The sequence below is a fragment of the Sphaerodactylus townsendi genome, linkage group LG04 (genome assembly GCF_021028975.2).
Source record: "Sphaerodactylus townsendi isolate TG3544 linkage group LG04, MPM_Stown_v2.3, whole genome shotgun sequence".
In the NCBI taxonomy this organism is placed as follows: domain Eukaryota; kingdom Metazoa; phylum Chordata; class Lepidosauria; order Squamata; family Sphaerodactylidae; genus Sphaerodactylus; species Sphaerodactylus townsendi.
Window position 1 is genome coordinate 27,957,331 of NC_059428.1, and position 15,516 is coordinate 27,972,846.

Genomic DNA, 15,516 nt, shown 5'->3' on the forward strand with positions numbered 1-15,516 from the left:
TATCTTTTCCAAGGAGTCGAGTCTTGTCTTATCATGTGACCAAATAGCCTCAGTTTGAGCACTTATGCTATCAAAAACTATAGCTTAGTCCAATGGCACCCATGAGAGGACTGAACCAAGAGCTCTGGTCATATTATTCCAGTACTTTTCCACTGAGCCATGCATGCCTGTGAAATGGCTCTGCCTGGCCCCATGTGCCTGGTGGTGATATCAGGGGCTGTAATGAAGTACCCAATACCAGATGGGCTTGCTTCCTTTGAATGTCCCCTCTTGGCCGAGTGCTTAGAATACCAATCTTCAGTGTGAGGGACTGCAAGTGCAAACCTAACTTCTCTTTTTTATTTTTACTCTTTTCAGAGGCAGACTGTATACAGCTTAGAACAGAGATGTGTTCTTTGCAATACTTCGGGTGCCAGTCACTCTTTCACTGAGGAAGAAGAGGGTGCCCTGCCTGCTGTGTGGGTGCCTTATGGGCTGTGGTGCTCAGACCATGCACCTCTTGTTGGGACTGTGATGTTGCTGGGTCTTCTCTCCCTGTCTGTGGGGAGGCATTACGGGGCAGTGGTCAGACTGGCTGCTGATGACTGGCTGCATCTGTGGGTGCCACTCACAGGAGCATCACTGGCTGCTGTTAATCTGATTAGTGGCTATCACAAAAGTTGCTGTGGTCTCCAGTATGCTTGCTATGCCATCTGTGCCTTGAAGAAGGTCATGTGTTATTTTCTTTTGTGGAATATAGGAAACAGACAAGCAGCACCACTTCTTTATTGGCAGGTGGTTGCCATGACCCCAGCAATTCTCAGGATTATGCTGCCATTGTAAGTTTGTCTGATCAGATTTAGCATTACCACAAAACTATCTCCCACTTTATGAGCGGCTGTGTTGCCTTTTGGAACTGGTAAAGGCAAGTTTCAAAAATATATAATTATATTATAAAACTAGACATTTTAAATTTGCAGAATCATATTAGAAACTTTTAAATACCATCATTTCAACATACTACCAAATAATGAGGGATGCAGTAATTGATGGTTTGATTTTAGTAAATAATTTGGAAGGGTGTGTGAATGGCCAAATGTAAACCTGTACATATGCAACAGAGGTACCATTGAAATCATTAGTGAGAAATCTGTTATTTCAGTGGGACTACATTAACTTAGGCAAGATATAGGTATTTAAAGGCCTGATGGACAATTCAACAGAATAAAAATGTATCAAAGTCATCATATCATTGCAACATTTTTTGAAAAGTAATGATACTAGCTAAAGATCTGAAAGTATTAATTCCTATTTGCCCAATATCATGTAGCCCAGTATGTTTCAAATTTAAAGCAAAAATTATAGACAGAATAGTCAAAATTCATAAACCAGTATTTGAAATTAGTATTCACTCATATAGAAATCAAGTCTTTTTGGAAACCATGGCTATACAACACATTTTTCTATAGCGAAGAGGGGGTGGGGACTGAAAAATCTGGCACACAGACCTTCCCCCTTTTTCCAGTAGAAAGCTTGGAAGTTTCAGGGGGCACTGGAAAACTCTCATGAAATTCACTTTGGGAAAGGTTGGTATGCTTTTAGAAGGCATTGCCAAAACATGCAGGATGAAGATTTCGAATGGAACAATTACTGCATTAGAGTGCTCATCAATGGCTCATTTTCATCCTGGAGAGGAGTAATGGAGTGCCACAGGGTTCCGTCCTGGGCCCAGTGCTATTCAATATTTTTATCAATGACTTGGATAATGTAACAGGGCATATTAATCACATTTTCAGATAACAGCAAATTAGGAGGGGTAGCTAATACCCCAGAGGATGGGCAGGATTCAAAATGATCTGGACAGGTTAGAGAGCTGGGCCAAAACTAACAAAATGAATTTCAGCACAGATAATTGTAAGATTCTACATTTAGGCAGAAAAAAAATGAAATGAAACAGATATAGGATAGGTGACATCTGGGTTGACAACACTACATGTGAAAGGGATCTGGGAGTCTTAGTAGACCACAAACTGAACGTGAGTCAGCAGTGTGATATGGCAGCCAAAAAAGCCAATGAAATTCTGGGATGCATCAATAAGAGAATAGTGTCGAGTTTGAGGGTAGTAATTATACCACTCTACTCTGCATTGGTCAGACCTTGCCTAGAGAACTGTGTTCGGTTCTGGGCACCCCAATTGAAGAAGGATATTGACAAGCTGGAACATGTCCCATGGAGGGCAACCAAAATGGTAAAAGGTCTGAAATCCATGCCCCATGAAGAGAGGCTTAGGGAGCTAGGCTCATTTTTTTCTGCTCCGGAGAAGCAAAGGTTAAGGAGGAACATGATAGTCATGTTTAAATATTTGAATGGATGCCATGTTGAAAAGGGAGCAAGTTTGTTTTCTGCTGCCTCAGAGACTAGGACACAGAGTAATGGATTCAAGGTGCAGGAAGAGATTCCACCTAAACCTAAACCTTAGGAAGAACTTTCTAATTGTCAGGGCTGATCGACGGTGGAATTCACTGCCTCGGAGAGTGGTAGAGTCTCCTTCTTTGGAGGTTTTTAAAAAGAGGCTTGATGAACATATATCGGGAGTGCTTTGATTGTGTGTTTCTACATGGCAGGGGGTTGGACGATAGCTCTTGTGGTCTCCTCCAACTCTATGATTCTATAATATTTGAAGATTTATTCATTCTTTTAATGTGACCAATTTTGCCTACAATTAATACAAAGCACATAATACACTATTCAAAAGTTTAATGTTTAATGTTTTACTATTCAAATATGCTGCTAGCCCAATTTTTTACAAATATACGAGGGCCATCTCTTTGCAGATAACATACTTTTAAAACTACAATTTCAACATTCATTTTCTTCTCTCACATTTTCTCTCTCACACACACACATGGCAAGAAGTAAAACACATATGCTAAGGGAGCATCAAGTACAGCAACATGCAGTGGGTTCTGCAGTGTAGTCTAAAGTATCCTTGGACTTTTGTTCATAGAAAAGTAAAGCATCTAAACTATTAAATTAATTATTTTGTACTGTCAAAGAAGTAAAATAAGTTTTAGCAAAGTACTATACATATTTCAATTTCCCCCAAAATGTCTTTTTCCCGAATAGCAAAAATACATCCCCCTCTCCACTGAGGCTTCACATTCTGTACTAATTGTATAGCTCTAGAAGCTAAACAGTATCCAACACCCTTTTCCAAAATCAAATGTAGTTAGTACATTTAATTTTAAATAGTTATTTCTGGCACTGCAGTTGTGAACTGTGTCAAGGAAAAAAATCACAAACTATGGAACATGATTGTATAAAGGGAAGATAGTTTAGTGGGACTCAGAAACTGAACAAAACATTAAGACACTTGCACATGACTTAGAAATCTGAAATTTGGCAAACTTGTAGAATTGGATCCAGAAATGTATTGGTACAAGGTCTAGTGATCACTGAGCAAGAATCGTGGATCTTACTTGTTTTTCTCTCAACCAGCCACAACTTCTGACTCCACGAAAGCTGATTTCTGGAGTTGTGGAACCTAGAGTAATAGCGATATGGGTGCAGCACTGAAGAGGGAAGGAGTGAAACTGCTCCCGTAGTCCTCTGCTAGCAGGGGAGCTCTGCTGACAGAAGAGGGTGAAAGTATAATTTCACCTCATTCCCCTCCACATGACAGCCCATGAAGTCGTTAACGCACTAGGTCGGGAAGATTTGCAACTATCATCAGCACCTTCCTCCGAGAGATGGCTGGAGTCAACACAGTCCAAGACATTAATTAATATAAAAACCTAAACATCAGAAATATAACATCACTTTTTGAAATGTGGAAGCATATTATTCCCACAGTACACAACAAAATCAGTATTTAGTACACACACAGCCCAAGACACACAAGACTTTTATGACAAGACTCAAGAGCAATTTTTATAAGTATATTAATAAAATATATTACAAGATGTGACATTTAAAATGCCCTATAAAAATGCCTTTCAGCAAGTAAGGTACAACATGATTTGCATATTTTGCTAGTGCGACCAGAGTGGGTGAAGAGGCCATTTCTCCACATTTCCCTTAGTAGAAAGAATTTATTTTTTGGAAAAATACTGGAAAAATTCAATTGAGCTGGGGTACAGTAACAGAGCCACCAAGAGCAAAATAGCAAAGTGTAAGAAAAAATTAGGCTGTTAAGAAAATAGTTATAACCAATATATTCTTGAATAGAAGGATTTACCTTATCAGACTGTTTTGAATAAAGCCCGCCTTAAAATTACTTCAAATTGTTCGAAAAGTTACATTACCTTAATGTATCTTATGCTTTGATAGGTTTTATCCAGAAATGTTACATCCTGGTGCAACAGGGATATTAGGCAGTAAAATTACCAAGTTTAAACATAGCGTAGTGTAAAAATGGGAGTATATCGCCATCCACAAACCCTCTACCAGCACTTCAGCTAAAAGGTGGAATATACATCATGGGACAACCTGAAGAGCCTGCTTATCCCAGGAAAATTCTATGATTTTTAAGGCGGATTGAGTAAGGGTGATTATACTTTTATCACATTAGATGTTTACTGTTTTTCAACAGATGTTTACCAAACAGTTATAACAAAAACCACTGGAGGTTTACACCTGAACTGTAATATCTTTCCCAGAACTGTTTGAACACATCTGTCAAAAGCAAATCCTGAATTAGATTTATCTTAAATAGGCACTAGGTTAAAATTACAGGTCAGGAATTTTCAGGGATCAGTAGCTAGGCTCAGCAGAATTTACATTCAAACAATTCCCATTGCACTTATCCTCCAACCCTCAGTTTATTATGAACAAAAAGTACATTAGCTGTCAGCCTCAGCATTCTAAAGTTTCCCATCAGTTTTTTCCTCCAATAAATAAGTAATAAGAACTCACTTAAATTATCTGCATTGCTAGTTCTAGCAAGAATGCTTTCAGACTTAAGAATTCAATAATCTGATTGATTTTTACTTGTTTAACAGCGACAACTTCAGGCGACATCTCCCATTAAAATAAAAACTGCATCATCGAGCATGAAAAAGGTTACAAAATCACATTGTACAAAAAGACTTACCTGAACTTAATGTATATTAAATAAATCATTCTTTGCAGTATTGTAAAGCATCAGCTCATTCTGCAGCTAAGATTATTGTCCTGGATTTAGGAGACAAGCTAAAAGTCATATTTTAAGTCATTTTAACTAACTGAATTACAGCGGAGTAAAGTTAAAGTAGAATGTGACAATCTAAGAAATCACATGCGAGTTCTGGTAGAAATAAGGAACTATAACAGGTATGCAAGATGAGGGCAGTACATAATCTTCATTATACCTTTTGTTCTTGGCTCATTTAATCCCCATATTTCTTTTGACACTGGAGCCTTTGAATGATAAACTCAGGGTGGATTTTTTTAAAAAAATTGAAATAGGGTTTTAAAATTTTTAAATCTGATTTTAAAAATTAAATGTTTCTGAGGGAAAATCTATAGTTTAGAAGTTTTCTGTTCAAGAATTTTTTTGGTAAATGAATTGCATTAATCCATTTACAATGTCATGCTTTTCCAAAGGTTTCTGTAAATTTTGGGCCATTTTTCCATCTAGCAGATATTATCACAGATGCTTGGTTTTATACTTCTCAAAACTTTGAATTTGTGTCTGTCTCTCCTTCACAGGAAAAGTTATAAAATAAATGTACAGAGTTGAGAAAAAGACTTTAATCCCATTGTTCCTATGCAAATATATGTACACAGATGCAATCCCTTACTTCTCAAATGCTAAGTTTCAATGAATACGAGATTGTTTGGAGTAGAATAGACCTGCACAAGGAGATGGGCAAGCTGTAAAAATGAAAGTAAAACTTTTTGAGCAGAATACCTCACAAGTCTTGGAATCTTTGCCTGTGTAGATCTAGGTTTAATATTAATAGCTCCCTGGAGGTAAAAATCTACAGCTGCAGATCATAAGAGAGACCCAGTTTGGGAATATTTTAATGAAGTTCCTCTAATGGGTATTCAGCTATGTGTGCAAAATGCAAACACTGCAACTATGAAACGCAAGGCCTAGTGGCCTAAATGAAACTCAGGATAATTATAAAATTGAAAAATTATTATTATGAAAAAAATTAATGAAATTATTCTAAAAATGAAACTTTCATCTAGTTGTAAATATTAAGATTATACCAGCAAGAATGAGTCACCTACAATCACTACTTCTGACCTGAAAATCTACATGACTGAGGTACCACTATAGGACACTGTTTTACCAGAATTGAGCCTGACTGAAAATACTGGCACACCTTAAAAGAGCAATAGTTTCAAAGTGAAGACCTGGGTTATAATGGTGCTAAACTTTTCAATATTTACCTCAGTCATTTTAAGACACTTTTTGACAACAGTGTAGCATTTTGTCTGATTGTAATATTTTTTAACATTATTTTTGACCACTGAAGAAGGCCTTTGAGCCAAAACACATCTGGGTCTAAAAGTGTTGCATAAGACTTGATGTGTTATCATTTTGTGATTTTCACTGATGTATGTTTGGAAGCCTATTTAGGGCCATTCACTATATTTTTATTATAATTTAAATAAACACACTTGTATTTTTGCTACATAGCACTTTCCATTTTAAAAGATCCAATTTCATCTTAACCTTTTGGTTCTTTCCTCTATTGCTACGAGGTGAACCATCTATCTTTCTATTTCTAATAGTATAACCAAATCTTTAATTTTTGATATTAATGTAAAATTAATTCAAAAAATGAAACCATGTGGTTGTGAATATTAAAATTATACCAGAAAGAATGAGTCTTTATGTAGAAAAATATGATTTAAATCAAGTCTTAGTGGCTATGATTTAAATCAAATCTACACTGGATAAACTTTTCAAATATTTAATGCTATTATGTACTCTGACCAATAGGATTAAGGTAAATTATACATTTAATCAAAATTGAGAGCATAATTTACTATTAAATCTCAACAAAACCAAAGGGTTTGCCCATGCAAGACTCAAGAAATTCAGTGAGATCTTAGTATTTAATTAGCACGTTTTGATGTTGTTCCACAGCAAAATGTTCTAAGCTATTCTCAATAAAATGCAAAATTAAAAGAGAATGCCACCATAACGAATGAAAAGAAGAATTTTTTAAACTGGTATACAGTATTTAAACTGGTATACAGTTTAAAACCTCAAGCTTATTCTCAGAAATTAAGCTTTTCACAACTAATATTCCAGCTATCACCTCTGTTTTACGTGCATAGAACTTCATCTTACATTCAGCTCATTACCAAGTCTTCCAAGATGTTGGATGGGCAGTACTCTAGAAGAATCCAGTATGAACAAACGTTCCAGATTATGCTGTTTATGGAATGCTGAACATTTTTTCTTTAAAAAATCAAATACATTTTTAGAACAAACCTCTATATTCACAGGATGCTCACTGGTTATATATTCAAGAAAATGTCAATCATATAAAACAAATCCTATGCAATTATTCTTGATTCAGTAACATTATTTTATATGGCACAAACAAAATGATGGAAAGAGGTAACACACTTCTACAGCAGCTTCTACCAACTTTTAAGTTATATATAGTTTTAATGAATAATTTAATTAACCATTTAATTAAGAATTAGCCATTTAATTAACAGTTAAAACAGAATAAGATACCAAATCAACTAAATTTGTTTTAATACACTTCAGAAATAAATGTAAGTTTAAAACATTCTTTTAAGAGCTGCTAATGTCAAACTAGAATTTACAATGTTTCAAAGATCTCTGCACAGGGTCACATCCCCTCAACATGGCAGAACAGAGATCACAAGGAAGATATTAAAAAGGAGAAAGCGCACATTTGAGCCGTAGCACCAAAGCATGTTTTTTAGACATCTGACCCTAAATCTGCAAAGCAATTTAATATTCTAAACTTTTAGAGATCATACTTGTTTCTCCAGGAGCAGGGACAACAGGCAGCATTTGGTGGGAGGACATCCTTGCAACACCCCCTATCCTGTGGGGCTCCTCAGGGGGCAATCCTCTCATCAATGTTATTTAATATCTATATGCAGCTCAGCTGGTTCAGAGCTTTAGGCAGGGTTGCCCTCAATATGCTGATGACATCCAGCTCTATGTGTTGATGGAGGGCTAGTCAGTCTCCGCCTAGATATGCTGGCCAGGTGTTTGGGAGCAGTGGCAGAATGGTTGAAGAGTAGACTGAAATTAAATCTATGGAAGACAGAGGTTCTATGGCTAGGCCAGGAGGGTCCAGTGCAGGGGTAGGGAACCTTTAACACTCAAAGAGCCATTTGGACCCGTTTTCCATGGGAAAAGAAAACACTTGGAGCCGCAAATAATTTTTGACATTTAAAAGAAAGATAACACTGTGTATATTGGGCTTTTTTACCTTTTACTCCACTCATTCTGAGAAGCACATGGATGCACCCGCCCTGCTGCCTGCAGGGCGGATAAGGATGGGGCCAGCGGCTCGGCCTTGCTGGCCGCCAGGAAAGAGCCCGCCCCGCTTGAACAAGGCGGGTGAGAGGGGAAGTCGCGGCGCAGCCCACCCGGCCGCGGGCAATTGGTGCGCCCGCCCTGCTGCTTGCAGGGCAGGCAAGGATGAAGCCGGCGGCTCGGCTCGTGGAGCCACAGTGCAAGGGCAGAAGAGCCGCATGCAGCTCTCGAGCCGCAGGTTCCCTATCCCTGGTCCAGTGGAAGGCTTCCAGTTGCCAATTTAGATAGAGAGGTATTAACACCTGCTTCCTCCATTAAATACTATACAGAAAAGGGACAAGTGCAATAGACTTATACATCCTCCTTCAAAAGCCTGGGTGTATTTTGCTGGTGTCCTCCTTATTGATGGAAACCCAGGTTGCCTATACGGCTAAAGTGGCCTTTTCCAATCTTCATCAGGTCAGCCCCAATCAGATTTGGTGAAAGTGATCCAGGCAATGATCACCTCTAGACTGGACTAGTGTAACTTGCTCTACAATTCCAGATCATTTTCAAGGTTTTAGTATTAACCTTTAGGACCTTGAGAGGTGGGGACCATTGTATCTTCAGGACCCTCCACTCCCTATATCAACCTGAAGGACATTATGGTCTCTGGAAATAATCTCCTGGTAGTCCCCGGTCCCAAAAGTGCCTGGCGCACCTCAACCAGGGCCAGCGCTTTTTTGGCCCTGGTCCCAGACCGGTAGAACTCCCTCTCTGCTGAGACAAGGGCCCTGTGGGACCTAGCACAGTTCCACAGGGTCTGTAAAACAGAGATGTTCCACCAGGTCTTTGGTTAAGGCCTCTAAGGCTTATTCCAAACACTGCTGGCCTCTCAAACCTTTCCCCCACCTGGGCTTTTTCTCCTCCCTTTCCTTTTTATTGAGACAAATTTGAATGAGGAAGGAAGGGAGATGTTAGGAATGGAAGAAAATGTTTAATATGTCTGATGAACGCTATCTTAGTGGGATAGTTTTTAACAGGCTTATGAAGTTACTTATTGATGATTGTTGAGTCCAGCCTTGTGCTGGGAAAGGGTACAATATCGAATCTAATAAAATAAAAACAAAAACATTATAGCAAATATTCCAGTAGTTCACAGCTCTACTAGACAAATGTGAATTATGAACTGTTTGCATATTGTTCAATTCTTAGTACAGGATGGAGCAACTTTTTCAAACAGAAGTGGTTTGCTCAATGTATCAGGTTCAATTCAGACATGACAACAAGCCATAGTTTAGGAACTTTAATTTATGGCTTGGCATAAGCACTGAATTTTCAAACCAATTACAGCCTACCTCCAGAGGCTGTTTTACTGGACAAGGTAGAAGTTCAGAACAAACAGAAAACAAATAAGAGCAGGCCCCTCTATGCCATGGTTTGGTTGCAAGTTGAAAAGTTAAAATTTTGTTTGGGTTCTACACTATGGTTCAAATAAGATGTTACTTGTCAAAATCTTAACTCAGATATTAAGAAGCTGTGATGGATCTAATGAAAATAGTGTGTCACATAAACTCTGAAAATAGCGTGTCATAAAAACTGTCCTGTACAATGCTGTTTCAAAGCTAGGACGATGCAGAAGCAAAAAAAAAAGGGGGGGGGGACCTGACTGTGAAGGAGATGGTATCAATGTCTAACCAGGAGAAGGGGGAAAACTTAATGTGGGAGAAGAATTCCCTTCCCTAGTTTTGAGGTGGATTTACTTCAAAAGTTCTGAAGTAATCCTATAGGTTGGGTCTGGAGAGTCTGGAGGAAAAAAAGGGAGTTGGATGACTACTACTCCATTCGTTCTAGATTCTGGGTATCAGAGGTTACACATGAACCTCTTAGTGCAAGTCTGAGTCAGAGCTGCATATGTCTCTTATTCCAAAGAATGTCTCTTATTCCAAAGAAATGTAGAAATCTGTAACAAATTGAAATCTTATCAAACATTCAAATGCCATCTGAGCTTTACTATTAAGAACATCTTAATCTTTGTATATGTTTGCTTCTTTCCTTCTCATCAAATTTCTCCACACCCTTATCCCATTCCCCTGAGTCCAATAAAATTCTCATGTTTTATGGTTGACCTATGAAAAGCCTCTAGCATGATAATCTCCAAGATCACATACAGCAGAGAAAAAAGAGGGGATCGCCTCAGTTCCTTGAGGAGATCAACAAGAGTTTCAGAGTACAAGCTTTCAAGAGTCAAAGCTCCCTTGCTTAGGCACAGTAGAAAGATGCTACTGGACTCAAATCTAACCATTCCACTAACATGCTGCACCTGTAGCATTGAAAGGTTTTGGTCACAAAGTATGTTTTCCATGCAAATATGTTTCTGGAGAGAAGACCCACTTTGTGAATCATCATGGAACTGTGAATAAGAATGTCCCAATTCTGTTTATCACAAGATCAATTCTTAGTCCCAAACCAAATCCCAACACTGGTGTTGCTTCCCAAGCACTTCTCCCTTCTCCACTTAAAAGACAAGGAAGATGTGAATGGAGCGAATAAGACAGAACACTTTTTTATGCAATCCAGGGGATCCAGCTTTAGCCACAATGTGCAAGCTAACATTAGTGCCACGGTAACTTTACAAGGTCCAGTTATTATGCATAATTTTCTTCATTTTACCTCTAAGAATTTCCATGCTCTTGCAAGAACTGTGAAAATGTAATATAGGCCAGAGACATCCCGACTTCTGTACTGCTGGGATCATTCTTCCAGGGACTACTCCAGGGGCTGGAACCATCCCGCTGCCTCATGAAACAGCAGCTCCTATAATCGAGTTGCCATATCCTAACAGTGAAGCCTTTAAAGATACATGGTTCGCATGATTATGCAAAGTACTTATTGACCTGCTTTCCATAAAACATGTTCAAAGTTTCAAAGGCATGAGCTCAACTATTGTGGGCAAGGAGCAAGTATACTTCCACAAAGATCCCTTACAGACGGACAGTGGTTTTCTATCTTTCCAGAATATGCAACAGAAGCCCAATAACTTGTATATGCAGAATACATGAAATTCCATAGTTTCCAAGTAAAAGAGAGCAAATACAAAATGAAATATTAAATATTTGCGATGGAGAATGGGGTTGTAGAATGTAAGGAACTAAAGCACAGGCATTCAAAATATATGATCCAAGTAAAAATCACAAGACATTATTTCAGTAACATTTCACATTATTGTGATGCATCTTTCCCAAACAATAGCAGTTTCTGCAATTTTGTAGGATCACTAAAATACATAAGTTTAAACTGTACTCATGAGCATTTTTCTGGAATCAAGACTTATTTTTAAACAACAATATGGGTATACTGAGAAAAACATCAATGTCAGTTCATGATTTAATTTAAACCCTGCCTTATGATACAGCTGAACACATTTGGATGAAATAATTTGTAATATTAAATTAAACATTAAAATTGTTTCACTCATTATTAATATTTACAAGAAGTTTATTCTTCATTGGTTGATCAAACTATACCTAGATGTTTCAGCGGATCTTGGAAACCACAAAAAAGGCTGTGCAATCTGACTACACCTGCAACCCATTAGGTTCCTATGTTTATATTTTGCTTAGAACCAGGTAATCCATTAATAAGAACTTCCATACTAAAAATGATTGCAAGTCAACCCTTGGAAGCCTATCACATGTATGGCCAAGAAAAGGGTAGAAATGGAAAAGTACATTTCATCCACTGTACTATGTGGATAACATTTATTTACTGATATTTTCAAAGTTCCTTTTGAATGTACCTCCTACATCTAGCTCTTCTATTATGCTAAAAGTAATCCAGTGTTCACCCAAATGATTCACTGTCTCAAATACATTGGTTACTAAGTTTTCTATTTCACATTAAGAAAACCAATATTGTGAAATTCCACATTTCTATCAAAATTTAAAGTTTAAAAAGTAAAATAAAAGTGTAAATGGAAAAACAAATCATTTCAAAAACTATATGTGGGAAAGTAGTCAGAGAATTACTTTTTATCTCTGAGATTCAAATGTTTATTCTCTTTAAGACTCTGAGAGCCCCATCCAAAGGAGGGGGGCGCTATGGGAGTGGCATGCCAGCAAATTTGCCCTCCACAGGGCACTTACTCCAGAAGAAGGACAATTTTGCCAGCATGCAGTCAGTGCCACCCTCCCCTGGCGCTGGGATGTAGTGCTGGCTGTCACCAGCATCCCATGATCATGCCACCTTGCATAGGCGCAAGTGGGGGCAGTCCAGGGGCATGGCTAAAAGATGTCAACTTTAGTCGACTCTCTCCTGGCCACAGTACACCAGCTGCGTCTGGATCAGACTTAAGCCTCACCAATTTTCTTTTTATAACATCAATTTTAACCATAACCTTTACCATCATAACCTATCAATGTTTCTGACTATATGTATATTTTAATTTTATGTCGATAAAGGTATTTGTACTTGTACTTATTAAGCCACTGAGAACGGTGGGTTAAGTCTGAGCAGCCCCATAGTCGCTGCTCAACAGCTGGGATGTTTTTTTGCAGCCTCCCCATACCACTTGGAAACCCCTTCGAAATGGCAGAGCGGCGCAGTTGCAGTTTTGCAGTCAGATGCTGACTTGTGGATGGGGCTGTGAATGTTAATTACTCTTACCTTCCCTGTCTAGAATAGTAAATGAGAACAGAAGGAAGCAATTTGTAGTTAATTTATATGACTAGCATATTTCTCTTTTATCATGCAATGTGGGCATTTGCTATCTGAAAAACAAAAACTCTGCTGAACGTGGGCTTAGTTATTACACTGGTTCTGTGGACAATAATCCTTGTGAGAAAATTATTTTTATTATGTCAAAAAGGACACTGTGAACCTAGTGAGAATTTAAGAATTTTAAAAATTGCAATTTTGCCTGAAACAGGGTCTCTTACTAGTTGTAGATACCTTGGAAGGGGCTGAGACAATTTTATTAGTAATAGGTAAAGATTCCTGGCCCCAATTCTATCAAATCATCTTATATGAGGGAATTACTTTAAAGTTGAAGGCACTACTTCAAAGTTATTCTGATCAAAGTATGGTCTTACCTTGATAAGTGGATCAGAAGTAGAAAAATCTCTCTTCCAGTTGCTTAAAATGAACATTCTTGTCAATTCAACACCAGCAGGAAAAGTAAGCAGATGTTCTAGTTTGATTATTATACAATCTTTCTGCATTCATGGCCACTGTTCCATATAATGTCAATATGCTTAAGGTTGTTTATATGATAAGATGTACATCAATCAGTAATTGTTTGGCATGTGAACATCCTCAATATTTACATGTATGCAAAACCTTTTATAGGATTATTACAATATACTTTGCACGTCATAGAACCCATATATACTAGCACAAAGACCATAAAGAAGAATATGTGTTTCTCTACCATGCCAGTTTCCTACTATGACAGTCCCTTCATTTTTCTGTGAGAATGAAATATCCACAATAGCATCAATAGTACGGAAAAAGATTTCTGGAAAAAAACTGGAAGTCTTGAGAAATACTACCCACTATGAATCCTATAAGGCAATACCACAGGTCCTTAAATAAAAGTATAATGTAACATCTATGAAATGTCAAGGTTTAGTTTGCAATTTGTTTTGCAAAAAGTTACCATTTTCTATGACTACAAAAACCACAGGTGAATATTTACTGCTTAGAGAAGTTTCAACTCAAAGTGTTTATTTAAAAGTTAAACAGAGAATACATTCTGATGACAATCCAATTGCAACTATATTTGTACACATTGGTGGGAATATTTTTTTACTCATCTAAAATGGCTGCAGATGTTCTACAGATGCAATAGCCTGAACATTTGTTCTACTGCATATCACAAACTGCATCATCACATGTATACAATGGATAAAACATTTTATTTTGAGAAAGTAGGCATTATAAAAGAAGGAAAAAGTATGCTTACAATTAAAATTAAGGACAATATTCATAACAATGATTCAAAAGTGTCTCAACTGATTTGTTTTATATTTTATTGTAAGCATGGAACTGCACAAATATCACAGCATGGTCACACTAAATTCTACTGGTCACAAACATCTGACGTACAAAGTGAAGCACATCATTTCTGTTCTACACTAAAGCCTCTGACCATATACAAAAAAAGTCTAAGTCTTACAAAACAAAAAAATATTTTAATGACTACAGAGACAATAAAACCGTTTAAAGTAATAGCTAAAATGATAAAGGCATACACACCAGATAGTCAGTGATTTTTTTTCTCTTAAGGAATGAAAATTTCAGTATCTGCGACGCTTGTTAGGTCCTTCAAAGTTGCCCCCTGGGTTTCCTCTACCAAAGCCACCAGGTCCGCTATTGACACCACCTACACCACCCATAGATGGTTGAGGAGTTTCAGAGCCTGTTCTACTAACCATAGCTGAACCCATTTGTGGAGGGCCTCCTGGAGGGAATCTCTCAGTGTGCTAACACAGACAATATTAAGTCCATTTGGAATGAGCCAGCATTTAAAAAGGCCATTAAAAAAAACAGACAAAAAAGTGGTGTTTCCATGAAGTTCAGCAGATAGTCCAGCAGAGTCAGATGACACATAGAAGGAAGAAAGGAGCAATTAAGTTAGTCATTACCTTAACAGTAAGCTGAAAAAGTAAGTGTCCACTAGTGTATTCAGATAAAAGCAAATAAAGTTTAAGATCATAGGCCCCTTCCACACACGCAAAATAATGCGTTTTCAAACCACTTTCACAACTGTTTGCAAGTGGATTTTGCTATTCCACACAGCTTCAAAGAGCACTGAAAGCAGTTTGAAAGCGGAATGAGCCCAAGTGAAGCAATATATAATTTTATTCCACTCAGAGCTCTCTCTAAAGGAAGAGTGGTACAGAAGTGTGTTAAATATTCTGAATTTTAATTCTGTAGAAAACTGAATTGTATGTAAAGAAATAATGTAAGCTACCTAATATCAATTTATCAATATTAAACAGAACCAGTCCCACTAGGTTTTGGAAAATCTATTCCCTCAGAAACAGTAAAAAAAAAGGAGTTTAGGATAGCAGACTAATAAAAGATGAACCCA

At 37.5% G+C, this 15,516-nt stretch overlaps 1 protein-coding gene across 3 annotated transcripts in view; it reads right to left on the minus strand.

The window, feature by feature from the left end:
• Positions 1–15,516, minus strand: part of PSPC1 (paraspeckle component 1) — a 64,688-nt gene that overhangs the window by 11,422 nt on the left and 37,750 nt on the right. Inside the window, exon 9 of one of the 3 annotated variants that reach the window (XM_048495093.1) lies at positions 14,127–14,905. The exons of the other annotated variants lie outside the window; for them this stretch is intronic. Coding sequence (XP_048351050.1) covers positions 14,720–14,905 — 186 coding nt within the window. The 3' untranslated portion in view covers positions 14,127–14,719. Of the gene's footprint in view, positions 1–14,126; positions 14,906–15,516 lie in introns of those variants that run through there. 3 annotated transcript variants of the gene reach the window in all.